General features: G+C 59.0%; 2 protein-coding genes across 6 annotated transcripts in view; one reads left to right on the forward strand and one right to left on the reverse strand.

Annotated features, from left to right (window-relative positions):
- The window catches only part of PISD (phosphatidylserine decarboxylase), a 37,654-nt gene extending 36,158 nt beyond the window's left edge, over positions 1–1,496 (forward strand). For all 4 annotated transcript variants that reach the window (XM_056116479.1, XM_056116480.1, XM_056116478.1 and 1 more), the window contains exons 7-8: positions 1–111; positions 330–1,496. The exon at positions 1–111 is cut by the window's left edge and continues 50 nt beyond it. In XM_056116479.1, the coding sequence (XP_055972454.1) occupies positions 1–111; positions 330–554 (336 nt within the window). In that variant the 3' untranslated portion in view covers positions 555–1,496. The remainder of the gene's footprint in view (positions 112–329) is intronic.
- Positions 1,497–1,531: 35 nt separating this feature from the next.
- Positions 1,532–12,367, reverse strand: part of SFI1 (SFI1 centrin binding protein) — a 98,620-nt gene continuing 87,784 nt past the window's right edge. For both annotated transcript variants that reach the window (XM_056116477.1, XM_056116476.1), the window contains 12 exons: positions 11,318–11,420; positions 8,285–8,381; positions 6,641–6,789; positions 6,278–6,352; positions 5,631–5,705; positions 5,359–5,535; positions 5,041–5,288; positions 4,645–4,749; positions 4,330–4,552; positions 2,558–2,883; positions 1,714–1,825; positions 1,532–1,636 (listed from right to left, as the gene is read on the reverse strand). In XM_056116477.1, coding sequence (XP_055972452.1) covers positions 1,532–1,636; positions 1,714–1,825; positions 2,558–2,883; positions 4,330–4,552; positions 4,645–4,749; positions 5,041–5,288; positions 5,359–5,535; positions 5,631–5,705; positions 6,278–6,352; positions 6,641–6,789; positions 8,285–8,381; positions 11,318–11,420 — 1,795 coding nt within the window. The remainder of the gene's footprint in view (positions 1,637–1,713; positions 1,826–2,557; positions 2,884–4,329; positions 4,553–4,644; positions 4,750–5,040; positions 5,289–5,358; positions 5,536–5,630; positions 5,706–6,277; positions 6,353–6,640; positions 6,790–8,284; positions 8,382–11,317; positions 11,421–12,367) is intronic.

Below are 12,367 nucleotides of genomic sequence, written 5' to 3' on the forward strand. Positions count from 1 at the left end.
TTCTGCCACAACGAGCGGGTGGTGCTGACAGGCGACTGGAAGCACGGCTTCTTCTCGCTCACAGCCGTGGGTGCCACCAACGTGGGCTCCATCCGAATCTACTTCGACCAGGTAAGGCCGATGGGTGGGGCTGTTAGGCTTCCCGGTGCAAGCAGAGGCCCTGCGGGTAGCCATGGGGAGACGCCTGCACGCAGGCTTGGCGGCTGAGCTGCTCCCCCGAGTTCTCGGGGCCCAGCCTGCCCGTCTGGATTTGGATTGGGATGAGCAGAGGCGTGCCCAGGGTCTAGGGACCCAGATTCACGGCTCTGTGTCCCCCCCCTTCCCCCCAGGACCTGCACACGAACAGCCCGCGCTACAGCAAGGGATCCTACAACGACTTCAGCTTCGTGAGCCACGCCAACAAGACGGGCATCCCCATGCGCAAGGGCGAGCACCTGGGCGAGTTCAACCTGGGCTCCACCATCGTGCTCATCTTTGAGGCCCCCAAGGACTTCGACTTTAAGCTGCAAGCAGGACAGAAAATCCGGTTTGGGGAGGCTCTGGGCTCCCTCTAGAACCTCTTCCCTGGCTGCGGTGGCTGGGGGAGCTTGGCCAGAGGAGTGGGAGGGGTTTCCTGAGGGGAACACGACCCGGCGAGGCCTGGGTCACTCCTTCCTGCTGTCCCAGAGGTGCAGACAAGGAGGTGGTCAGAGCCCCACCTTGTCCTGGACCTCTGTCACCCCCTCTTCCCGTCCTAGAGAAAGGGAGGCTGGGGTGACTTCAGAATCCATTTGGAGACATTTTTAACGTGTTGTATAAAGCGCATCTTGTGGCGGAGTGCCCAGTGGGTCTTGATTTCTGTTGCAGGCGGGAAGCGGTGTTTGTCTTCCCACTGCTCCTCCCATCACTGCTTCTGGCCTTGCCTCTGCCACCTTCCGACGCTAACTGTGAAACCGCCTCCCCCGCTGGCCACAGCCTTTACTGCAACCACCCTGTTCCCGGGCTGCCAGTGCGCGCCTCGGAGCAGAGCACCCCATCTTTCTCGTCCGTGTGACGGCCCATCTCCTCCCCTCCTGGGGTGACGATAAACAACGTGGATGTCGGCAGGCCCTGATGCGTTCTTTGCTGGAGCCGGCGCATCTGACCAATGACCAGGGCCCCTGAGGCTGTCCAGAGGGCAAGGGGCAGGCAGGGAATGGTGGCCCCGGGGGAAAGAGCTGGAATGTGGAAAACGCTGCTATTGATTCAGGGGCTCAGGCAGGAGACAGGAGCCATGTAGGAGGCCAGTGCCTAGAAAATCTGTTCCCAGCACACAGGCATGCAGTCCTGGGGGGCTACTGATTGTGGGGACAGGGCCAGATTTCATGCTTCCTGGGGACGCTGTGAATTTCTCCTGCAGGAGAAGCCATTTGAACTTTTTCAACTGTATCAGTAGCACAGTATTTTTGTACGAAAAGTGGGAGACTTCTGAACAGTGATTCATTTAATTGCAACATTTTGAAATAAAAGAAAAAACCTCATTACAGCTTTGTGTTCTGTTCCGGGGTGATGTCTAGCACAGCGCCTGCCACAGGGCCTGCACCCGGACAATGCAAGCGCGGATGGGCTGGCGCTGGGCCTGCAGTTCCGCCGCCAGGTGCTCGATCTGCAGCTCTACCTGGGGGCGGGGTGGGGTGATGAGCTGGGGGAGCAGAGCCCTGCCCACTCACCCCTCCTCCGATGAGGGGCGCTCACCTCCTGTAGCTCTTTCTGTACCAGCTGCTCTGCTTCCTGCTCCTCAGCTCTGGGCTCCTCCTGGCTCAGCTGCAGCCACTTGCGCAGGCTGCGCGCTTGTCTTTGGTAGGACCTGAGCAGGCAAGACGGGAGGGAGAAGGTCCCTGTCTCCCTGGGCAGAGTGGCTCAGGGCAGACGCGCTCCGGAAGCGCTTTCCGTGATGCTTTGCAGTTGCGCTGCATGTGGACGGTCCCGTCCCTGGGCGTAGGACAGGTGCTCGGGCTTGGCCCACCAGCAGGACACCATGGCTGATACATGCACCGGAGGCCACTCCTGTCCCCTCCACACCTCCCACGTCCTATGTCAGTTGCGGCTGCTAGAACCCTGACCTGAACATATTTTTCGGGGGTGGGAATGGGGAGGGGATCGCTCCCAGCAGTGCCGAGATCGAACCCAGGACTCCTGCATCTCTCCAGCCCTTTGCACAATCTTCCCGGCTCCTGGCTTGGCTTCTCATGTGCATCCAGTCAGGCTCTGCTTAAGTTAAAAAGCTCAGCTTGGGTCAGAGCCATAGTACGGTTGGTGGGGTGTTTGCCTTGCATACGGCCAACCCGGGTTCTATCCCCGACATCCCATATGGTGCCCCAAGCACCACCGGGAGTATTTTCTGCATGCAGAGTCCAGAGTAACCCCTGAACATCGCTGGGTGTGGCCCCAAAGCAAAACAAAGCTCAGCGCATTCTCCCTGTTGTTGTCCCCAGGAATGGCCATGACCCGGGCCATCCTGAGCGGCCTCAGGAGCCACTCGTGAGTGGAGGACCCCAGCCCAGGAATGCACCGTGGTAGAGGCCCTTGCCAGACTTACCAGAGGTTCTGCTTTGTGATCTGGCAGTGCCGCAGCTGCTGGTGGATGCCCTCTAGCTCAGCTTCCAGGTCAGGATGGCTGATGGCAATAGGTTGAGCCTGACGGTCCTGTCCGAGCCCAGGCGGAATGGCGGCATCCCAGGGGCTGGGTGAAGCCCATCTGCTGGCAGTGCCCGCGGGCCCCAGACACAACCCCACAGTTTCTGAGCCAGGCCCCAGGCTTGTGCCTGTGAAGTCCCCAGGGAGGAGCAGGTGGGGGTCAGGAGCACTCATCAGGGATGAGGGAGCCTGGGGTCTAAGTCCGGGGGTGATTGGCCATGCCGACTCCTGTAAAGAAAGTGGGGGACGCTGAACAGGGAAGCCTGGAGGAAGCACTGGGTGGGGCCAGGCAAGGCCCCAGACCTAGGGCTGGGGTTCCTGGCACCTGCTGTGCCTGCTCACCTACTCCCCAGCCCCAGCACAGATGGAGAAAAACCCCTGACCAATCCAAAGGGCATTCCCCCCTCCCCTCCAAGTGCTCTCCACGAGGGCCTGGAGCAGAATGGCCTGACCTTGTAAGTAAACTGACCTTGGGCCAGAGATAAAAACAGGGTAAGGCTCCTCCTGTCTGTACATGGTCGACCCGAGTTCAATCCCCAGCACCCCATACGGTCCCCTGAGCACTGCCAGTTGTGATCCCTGAGCACAGAGCCAGGAGTAAGCACTGAGCCCTGAGCACAGCTGGGTATGACCCAAACCAACCAAAAAAGTGTTACTGACCTTAGTACCCCTCTTCTCAAATCGACAAGCTCGCACACGTTCTCTGAGCTGAGCCAATGCCCTTCTATTTGGTGGCCAGAGCCCAGCAGTCATGTTCTCAGGAAGTGGCTCCTTCCTACCCTTCCCGCGACAGCCCACCAAGGTACCAGCTCTTAGGGGTGGCCCGTACTTGGCCTCAGCACCTTCAGGTTTCCATCAGCTGTTTCTAAGGGGCTCTCATTCACTTCAGCTACGCCCCTCCGCCCGTGGCCCCATCCCTCACCTCTTCCCAGAAGGGAGCGCACAGTCCTGCTTTATCTCAGTTGATACACTTAAGACCAACTCTTCAGGCTTCACCCAAAAGCGCCTCCAATCCCCCATCTTCCCTCTTTCAGTAAACGAATTCATTACTGAGTTACTCAAGCAAGAATTCTAAAAATCATCCTGGACTTATTTCTTCCCCATTTCATCAAACCCACCGAAGGAAGTCCTGCCTGGTCATTTCCCACAATGGGTCCTGCCCACAGTCTCCTGCCTGGTAGGTGGAATCGCAGTGACCACCTGTGCTACACAACCTCCTGCTCTTCCGTGTCCAGCAGGCCACCAGGGCACAGACACAATCACTCCAGGGGACACACAGACACACACAAAACATACCCCAGGAGACAGACACACAAACCAGGAGACACACACACCAGGTAACACACTCCATAGGACAGCCACACACACAAAACACATGCACCACAAACACACCAGGGGACAGACACACACCAAACACACCAGGTGACACACACACACATACACACACCCGCCAGTGATCTACAGTCACTTCCTTTCTCTACCAGTTGAAAATCGGCTACGTGAGCAGGGCCTGTGCCAGGCTCTTGGTCCCAGAGCCTGAGCAAGCTCCTCCTCATGTGGGGTGAATGAGCGGCCTCGTTGGGCTCCTGAGCTGGGAGTGCTCCCGCAACGGGTGGGACAGCTGTAGCCGCTGCGCTGAGTGCCCGGGGCCCCAGGTGACCTGAGACGACTTACCCTGGCAGGTGCTTCTGCCCTGCCTGGCCTGGAGGAAGGGGGCAGCAGCTCTAGGCCACCACTGGCTGCGGGAACGAGCTGTGGGTCACGGAAAGTCGAGCAGGCTGTGGACTGCGGGCTGCCTGTGACCAGTGGTGTCTGAGCCTTTGCCGGGAAGCGCCTGGTCGGGGAAGAACCCGCTGGCCTAGCCAGTTCAAAGCCACACTCCTGAAGCTTCTCAGGCCTGAAGAAGGACAAGGCAGGAGTTGGTCCGACCACAGTATCTGAGAAGCAAGAAGGGAAATGGGACCACCCACTCAGGGCCCCCTGACCCACCTCTGTCCCCTGAGGATGCTGCTTCCCAAGGACCTCTGGCTCTGCCCAGGCTCCAGCAAGAAGGGTGGGCGTCGTGGCTGCTTCCTGGATGAGCGGGCAACATTGCTGGAAAGAAGCAGGCCTGCTCCTCAGGAAGGCTGGCGGGCCTCTACCCAGACTTCCGGGCCCCCAGCATCCCTGCCCATCACGTGCTGATGGCTCTGGGGGCTCAGAATGAGAGAGTGAGGGATAGGCAGGCTTAGAGGAGACCATCCTGGGAGGAGAAAGAGGGCCAGGGGCCTGGTCAGGAGGGGCCAAGGCTGGGCTGCCTCTGGCCAGGATCCTGCTGGAGGCATCACCCTCTTGAAGAGGCCAACAAGGGGACGAGCAGGAAAAAGCCAGGGACGGGCAACTCACAGCTCCAGATGCGGAGGGTCCATGGCAGCCAGGTTGAGGCTGCCAGGCGTCCCCCAAGGCTCCTGGAGAGCTCGTGGCCTCTTGGTCTCCGAGGTGGCAGCATCCCCAGCAGAGAGGGGGTGGAGAGAGGTTTCCTCGAAAGTCACTCTTCTGGGCAGGGCAGGTGCGGGGGGCTGTGGCCGACCCAGCACCTTGTGCTTCCAGACCATGGCGCAGCGCCGGACCGCCCGCTGGAGACTGTGCGCCGCCTGCAACCGACTCGGTGAGGGAGTGAGGGTCCCCCGCATCCCACAGCACCACGGGGCACTCCAGACCCACCTGGGCCTGCTGCTGGGCGTGCAACCGCTGCCGCTGAGCCTTCATCCCGGCGGCAAAGCGCAGGAGACGCGGGACCCCCTCCTGAAGCAGCTGCTGGTGGTAGACCTGGGCTGCGCGCTCCAGCCGTGCCTTCTTCCTCCTCCTCTCCATCACAAAGTCCAGCCACGCGGCCCACACCTCCGGGGCGAGGTGGAGGTGAGGCCCAGAAGGCCCCCAGGTGGCGAGACCCCCCTCCCCAGCAGCCGGCCCCAGCAGTGCCAAACCCCGCTTACCTTCGCCTGCAGTGAGAAGGCCCAGAACCACAGTGCCCGCGTCGTGCCCTGCTGCTCCCGCCTCCTGGCCGCCAACTGTGGGTCAGGACGGGGCGAGGACCCGATGGTCACCTCCCAGGCCCCCACCCCAGCACCCCCACTGCCAGCCCAGGCCGATGGATCAAGACCTGATCTGATGAGGCTGAGGTGTGGGGGAGAGCGGCGGGCACAGGGCCACGGGCTGCTCCAGGGACAAAGCCACACACCACCTGGTGTCACACTCCGGGAGCAAGAGGGACACAGGCCGCAGGCCGAGCTGCAGTCCCACCCGCACGCCAGCGAGGCCTTGGCAATGACCTCAGTCCTGGCTGTTATCCTGATGCATTCCTGAGTGACGCTTAGCAACAGGCTTGGTCTGGGCGCCTGCTCAGGATTCGCAGCTCAGGAGTCCCAGCTTCACCCCGCACCCTGGTCCGCCAGCCCCCAGCTGGGCGTGGCCCCCCAAACCAAAACCAAAGAAAGACACGGCCTCATACAGATCACAGGCGGGAAGACACTGGCGGGGCCAGGAAATGATGGGGGGCTGGGGTGGAAGCTGGAACCAGGCGTGTGGCTGCAGGAGGCAGGGGAGGGGCGAGAAGGAAGCAGGGGTGTCTGGGGGCCCCCACCTGTTGTCTCCATTGGTGCAAGCAGGTGCGGCTGAGCGTCCGGGCCAGCAGCTGGGTGCTCAGGCTCCGTAGGTGCTGGGGAGAACCCGCGAGGGGGGAGCTGCTGAAGGCAGCCTGGCACCCGCGCCCGCCCTCCTGGGGGCAGCCACAGCGGGCACCGCCCTCAGACCCCTCCTCCCCCCAAGTCTCACTGAAGCCAGGGGCCACTGGCCCAGGCAGGAGGGGACCCTGGGCACTCCGGTTCCACAAGCCAGGGTTTGTGGAGACGAGATTTCTGAGCCACCGTTCACCCAGGGGGGACTGCAGGCGGTGGGGAGCCGCCGTGGTTGTGGGAGAAGGCCCCGGGGCTCCCGCCGGCCTCACCTTCCTCCTGGCACAGTGGCGGTGGTGGGCCTTCCACGCGGCCAGGGCCCGCTGCAGTGCCCACCGTCGCTGATGCTGCTCCGCACGTGCCAGCTGCAGCCTCTGCTGTGCCCGGGCCCGCCAGCGCCTCAGCCAGCCCTGGAGACGGTCTGCAGGGTGAGGGACCCTTCAGAACCACACGGAGGGGAGCCAAGCGTTGCGGGGGGGGGGGGGGGGACAGCCCACATGGACCCTAGAGGGCAGCTCTGGGGCACCTGCTGAGGGCACTGGCTGGGTAAGGTTTGGTCAGGACTGCCCAGAGTGAGCGCAAGTGTGCACCCCCCAAACCCTGTCCTGGAAGTCACCATCGGACACCGCCTCCTGGCACAGGGACAAGAAACCCCCGGGTCGGCCAGAGAAGAGGCAGCTGCTCCTTTCACGGGGAACCCAGCTGGGAGGGGGAGAGATCCTCTTCTGTGGGTCCCAGACCCTGCTGGTGGGGGGTCACACTCCACGGTTTGGGAAGAAGCTATTCTCTGGGCCTCACTTGGGAATGCTAAGTGTGACACCCTGCTCTGAGCTCAGGGCCTTGCTGGAGCTGGAACGGGAGTTGGCAAACCCCAGTCCAACCCCGCGTTACCTCTCCTCCCCTCCCCACCCCCCTGCACCCTATGTTTTGTCTTTGTGTCACGGCATTCTCTTGAGAGAGGAAGCACTTCTGCTGAGTTACTTCCTTTTGACTTCTTTCTTGGGCCTGAGAGAAGCGTCTCTGAGGATCATCAAAGGAGGGTTGAGCTGAGGCCTCCAACAGGGCAGGTCCTGGCACTGCTGCCCCCCGCCCGGAGTGCTGCCACTCTCTGGGCAGTGCCGGGTACACTGACAAAAGTCCCATCCATCCCAAGAGGCAGGGACTCTGAGTCCCCTTTACCCCCTCCCCCCCCTCCCTCCCCACCCCCAGACACACTCTTTTTGATTTTGTGCCCTACCCGGTACTACTTAAGGGTGAGTCCTGGTGGTGCTGGGGTGACCGTAAGTAGTGCCAGGGATGGAACCGGGTCACCCGTGAGTGGCTTATTCCCTGTACGATCTCTCCAGCCCCAGTGACTTCCTACTCCAGAGGAAGAAACCAGGAGTGTCTGATCTGCACAGGAACACTCCATCAAGGTGACCCTGGCTCTCGGGTCTTCCCCCACCCCCCACCCCAGCCAAACCCACCCTTTGATTGTCAGGGTGTGCCTGATAGCTGCAGGCCTTAATTAAGTGCTGTAGCTATTTACTGTCCAGCGTAGAGGATGGTGTCTCTGTCGCAAGGTCTCCAAGTCTATTCGTGATGCAGAAAGATCCCAGGGCCGCCCCTCGGCTGCTGGCCACCCCCTGACTCTCAGGGAAGCAGCTGGTATACCTGTTACTTCAAGCTCCCACCTCTGCTCCTGGGCCTGGAGTGACGGGGAGCTAGGGGTGGACCTGACCATTTCCCTTCGCTTCATTTGGGTCGGCATTTATTCTAAGGAGAAGCTGCGCTGGATTCCTCACTGCCGGGCCCGCGTCCACTCCCATGCAGCGCCCAGCAGGAGCCCCTGAAGCCAGCCACCCTCCCACCCCACGGGGACTGCGGCCTACACAATCCTCCCTTCCACAGCACTTGCTTCCGGGAGCTGAGCTTACCCCTCTCCAGAACCTTCTGGGCCTCCCTGACGGCATAGTCCTCCTGCTGGCGGTTGTATATCTGTATGGACACGGCCTCCCGCCACAGGACCAGGACCTACAGGTCAGACAAACAACGGGGAGGTGGTCACACCGTGACATCCTGGGGACACTCCAGTCCACTGGCCAGTTCCATATGGAATGAGACCACATGCTAGACTCCTGTTTTAGGAAGCTCCTGTTTTCACGCAGACCACAGGAAAACGGCCAGGACGTCTAGCGCGCCCGCAGAAAGGCCAATATCTCAGGACATTCTGAGGGGGAGGTGATGGGGAAGCATACCCAGGAGTGCTCAGTGCTCAGTGCTCATATAGGGTGCTGGGGATCAAACCTGGCAGGCCATGTGCAACACAAGTGCCCTAATCCCTGTACATTCTAGGGGCCAGAGATAGTACAGCAGGTAGGGCCATTACCTTGCACGTGCCCAATCAGTGTTTGATTCCCATCATCCCGTTCGGTCCCCTGAGCACCACCAGGAGTGATTCCTGAGTGTAGAGCCAGGAGTAACCACTGAGCATTGCTGGGTATGGCCCAAACCCCAGTCCCAAATCCTGACTCCAGTATTACCTTCAAGTGCCACACATAACACACCCTTCCATGAATGAGGCGCAGTTACTGAAACAAAACGCTTCACAAAGATGTCAACCAGTCTGAGCCCTGGATCTGCCCCCCCAACAATCACAGACTCCCACCTCCCCCCCACCCCCATCCAAAGGCCGCCTCCTCCTCCTCCTGAGCCCTGCAGCTAAGCAGAATCCTGACCCTCCTTCTAGTGGGGACACACACGAACTAGTCTGGGAGGTGGCCTGGGAACCAACCACATGTGATCCATCACACATCATCATTCCATGTGAGGGGAGAGGCAAAGTTACTGCCACGGACAGTGCTAAGTTCAATGGGCTTAGCCCCGACAAAGCATGCAGGGCGCCCAGGTTCAATTCCCAGCACCACAGTACCCCTGAGCACTGTTGTGAGATCCCCTGAGCACACAGCTGGTGAGCACCACTGGGTTACCCAGGTTACCGCCATGCAGCCACCACTACCACGCTCCAGCTGCTGGGTCTGCTGCTCAGGGCTCCTGGCAAACTCTTCTCTGGGAACGGCCCTGAGTTTGAGGATTTCCTGTTATTTCAAGTGGCGTTTGGAGCGCTGGAGCCAGACCTGGGACGTCTCATGTGAGAAGTGTGTGTCTACCGAGTCCCATGCCTGGCCCTGTCATCTGTTTGAATCCCCTCCTATAATACATTTTCAACCCTGAGCTGCACCCTGTCCCTCCCCCCAACCACCATGACACTTTGGGACCCTGTCCCTAAACGATGACCGGTGAGTGACTTCTCATTCCTGGATGCTCTATGCTTTCCAGGAGCTTCAGTGGTTATGAAACCTGCGAGGCCGACAAGCAGGAACAATCAATCCTCTGACACAGGAGGAAGCAAAAGCATGGAGACTTACAAGGTTGGGTCCAGTGGGAAAGTTCTGTCGGTCAGCTTGATACTGGTTCCGGCAGAACCTGTTCGCTCAGTGGGTGCCGCTTTTCTTTTAATGGACATTGGTGTCTTGACCATCTGTCTGTCCACTGCCTGTCCATCCTGCTCCCAAGGCTGTCAGTCTACTCGAGGAGAGTCATTGCCTTATCTCGGTTCCTTTTTTTGCTTTGTTTTGTTGGGCCGCATGGGGATGCTCTGGGGTTACTCCTGGCTTTGTGCTCAGGAAATTACTCCTGCCAGGCTCGGGGGACCATATGGGATGCTGGGTCGGCTGCGTGCAAGGCAAACGCCCTACCCACTGTAATATCGCTCCAGCCTCTCCCTGTCTCGGTTCTTAGTTCAGTTCAAATCTCTGTCCCCACCTTGGGAGAGGGAAGGCTGAGTCCCCATCCCGCTGGAGCCCTGGAAGCCACACCCATATACCACTGCTGCCGCCGCGCCAAGAGCCCCACTCCATGGCTTCATTAAGAGTCTCTGCCGAGATATCAAACCACATGAAAACCCCGGGGCTCTGAAGTTGGGCTGAGAACTCTGGGGTCTTCTCAGAGTCAGGGCAGGCAGCCTCCCCCCAACCCGACTGGGAGCCATACCCACACCTCCCCCGCCCCCAGCTTCTGCCAGGCCAACTCATCCCAGTTCTACAGATCCCGAAGTTTCTGGACTGTATGGCTGCATAAGCAGCTGTGCGACACCTCCAAATCTCACAGTACTGCAGTTCCATAAGAGCAGAACAAATCAGGTGGGAAACTCAGTGAACAGAAACAACACAAACGGCTCAACAAGCAACGAACAGCTTAATAAATCCTTAGACTAGAATTTAACCCCTAAGTGAGATACAACAATTTTCACATATTTTCTTTTATTGAAATTTTTTTTTCTTTCTGGGTCACACCCGGCAATGCACAGGGGTTACTCCTGGCTCATGCACTCAGGAATTACTCCTGGCAGTGCTCAGGGGACCATATGGGATGCTGGGGATCGAAGTCGGGTCAGCCCCGTGCAAGGTAAACGCCTACCCACTGTGCTATTGCTCCAGCCCCTTGTTTTTTCTTTGTGGATCACACCCAGCAATGCTCAGGGGTTACTCCTGGCTCTGCACTCAGGAATTACTCTGGCAGTGCGTGGGGGACCATATGGGATGCCGGGGATGGAACCCGGGTCGGCCACGTGCAAGGCAAACACCCTACCCGCTGTACTATCACTATCACTATCACTCTGGCACCTTATTGAAATATTTTTGACGGCTCCTTTGGCCATTTGGTTGTTACAAGCAACATAGAACAAATTATTATGTATCTGCTAAAGGGGCAGGCTCGCGGGGTGGTTGGGGAAATGGGGACAATGGTGGAGAGAGGGTCGCTGGGACTGGGGTTGGAACAGTGAAAACCCATAACACCTGTATCATGAACAGCACTGCTAGCCATGGTGTTCAAATAAAGTATTAAAGGAAAACTGATCCTGGTACCCAACCCCTGAGTGGCGCTAGTCACCCTTCCCTGGTCCTCACCTTGGAACACAGAGCCCTTTCGTAGTGGGCTGTGGCTCGGGAGGCCTTCCTTGCCTCTTCCACGCGGGCCTGGGTGTTCTCTCTCCAGCGATGTAACACGGCTCTGCAGACACAAGGGCCAAGGAGTGAGGGTGACGCCAGCGTGAGGAGACAGCCTGAGTCACCAGCAGGACTTGCCGGAATCAGGGACCCCTGCTCCTGCTGTTTTTATTCAGCCATGTTCATGCTCCCGAGGGCCGGCTCTGGCCAGTCACTGGGGCAACGCACGGGATACTGCAGCGAACAGGACCCAACACCGCACCCACAGGTGTTCACATAACTGCCAGCCACCAGACAGAGGGGGCCCAGGAAGGGGTTTTCCCTCTATTAATAAAGCCAGGGGCTTGCGTGATAGCACAGTGGGGAGGGCATTTGCCTTGCGTGCAGCAGACCCTGGTTCAACCTCCAGCATCCTATATGGCCCCCGGAATCACCAGCAAGAGTGATCCCTGAGTGCAGAGTCAGGTATGACTCAAAGACAAAAACAAAACAAAACAAAAAACAAAATTGGAGTAATAAAACCAAAGTGTGGTCTGAACAAATTCCCTAGTCAACAGCCTTGACACTGCCCAGAAGCCAGACCCCACCTCAAAGACGCAGAGTGAGCTCTTTGGAGATGGATCAAATGGGGTACCACCCAGAAACGAGAAAACTCATTACCAGGGGCCCCTCTGCCTATGCTTGCGGCAACATGTTACAGGGGAGACAGAACCATAACAGGCCACGGGGATATTGGTGACCCCACCTAGATAAGAAAGTCCAGAGAGAGAAGCAGGAGAAGCAGCCAGATCTCAGCACAGCGCTCACCGCCGTTCATTCAGGGAGCTGGATGAGCACTTCATCTATTTATTTTTCACTTGCAATTTTTTTTGGGGGGACACTCAGTGTTCAGGTCTCTCTTCTGCTCTGGGATCACTCCTGGAGGGCCTTGGAAGACCATTTGGGGTGCTGGGGATTAAACCCAGGTTGGCTGCCTGCAAGGCAAGTGCCCTGCCCACTGGACTATGTTTC

The sequence above is a fragment of the Sorex fumeus genome, unplaced genomic scaffold, assembly GCF_029834395.1.
Source record: "Sorex fumeus unplaced genomic scaffold, SorFum_2.1 ptg000032l, whole genome shotgun sequence".
In the NCBI taxonomy this organism is placed as follows: domain Eukaryota; kingdom Metazoa; phylum Chordata; class Mammalia; order Eulipotyphla; family Soricidae; genus Sorex; species Sorex fumeus.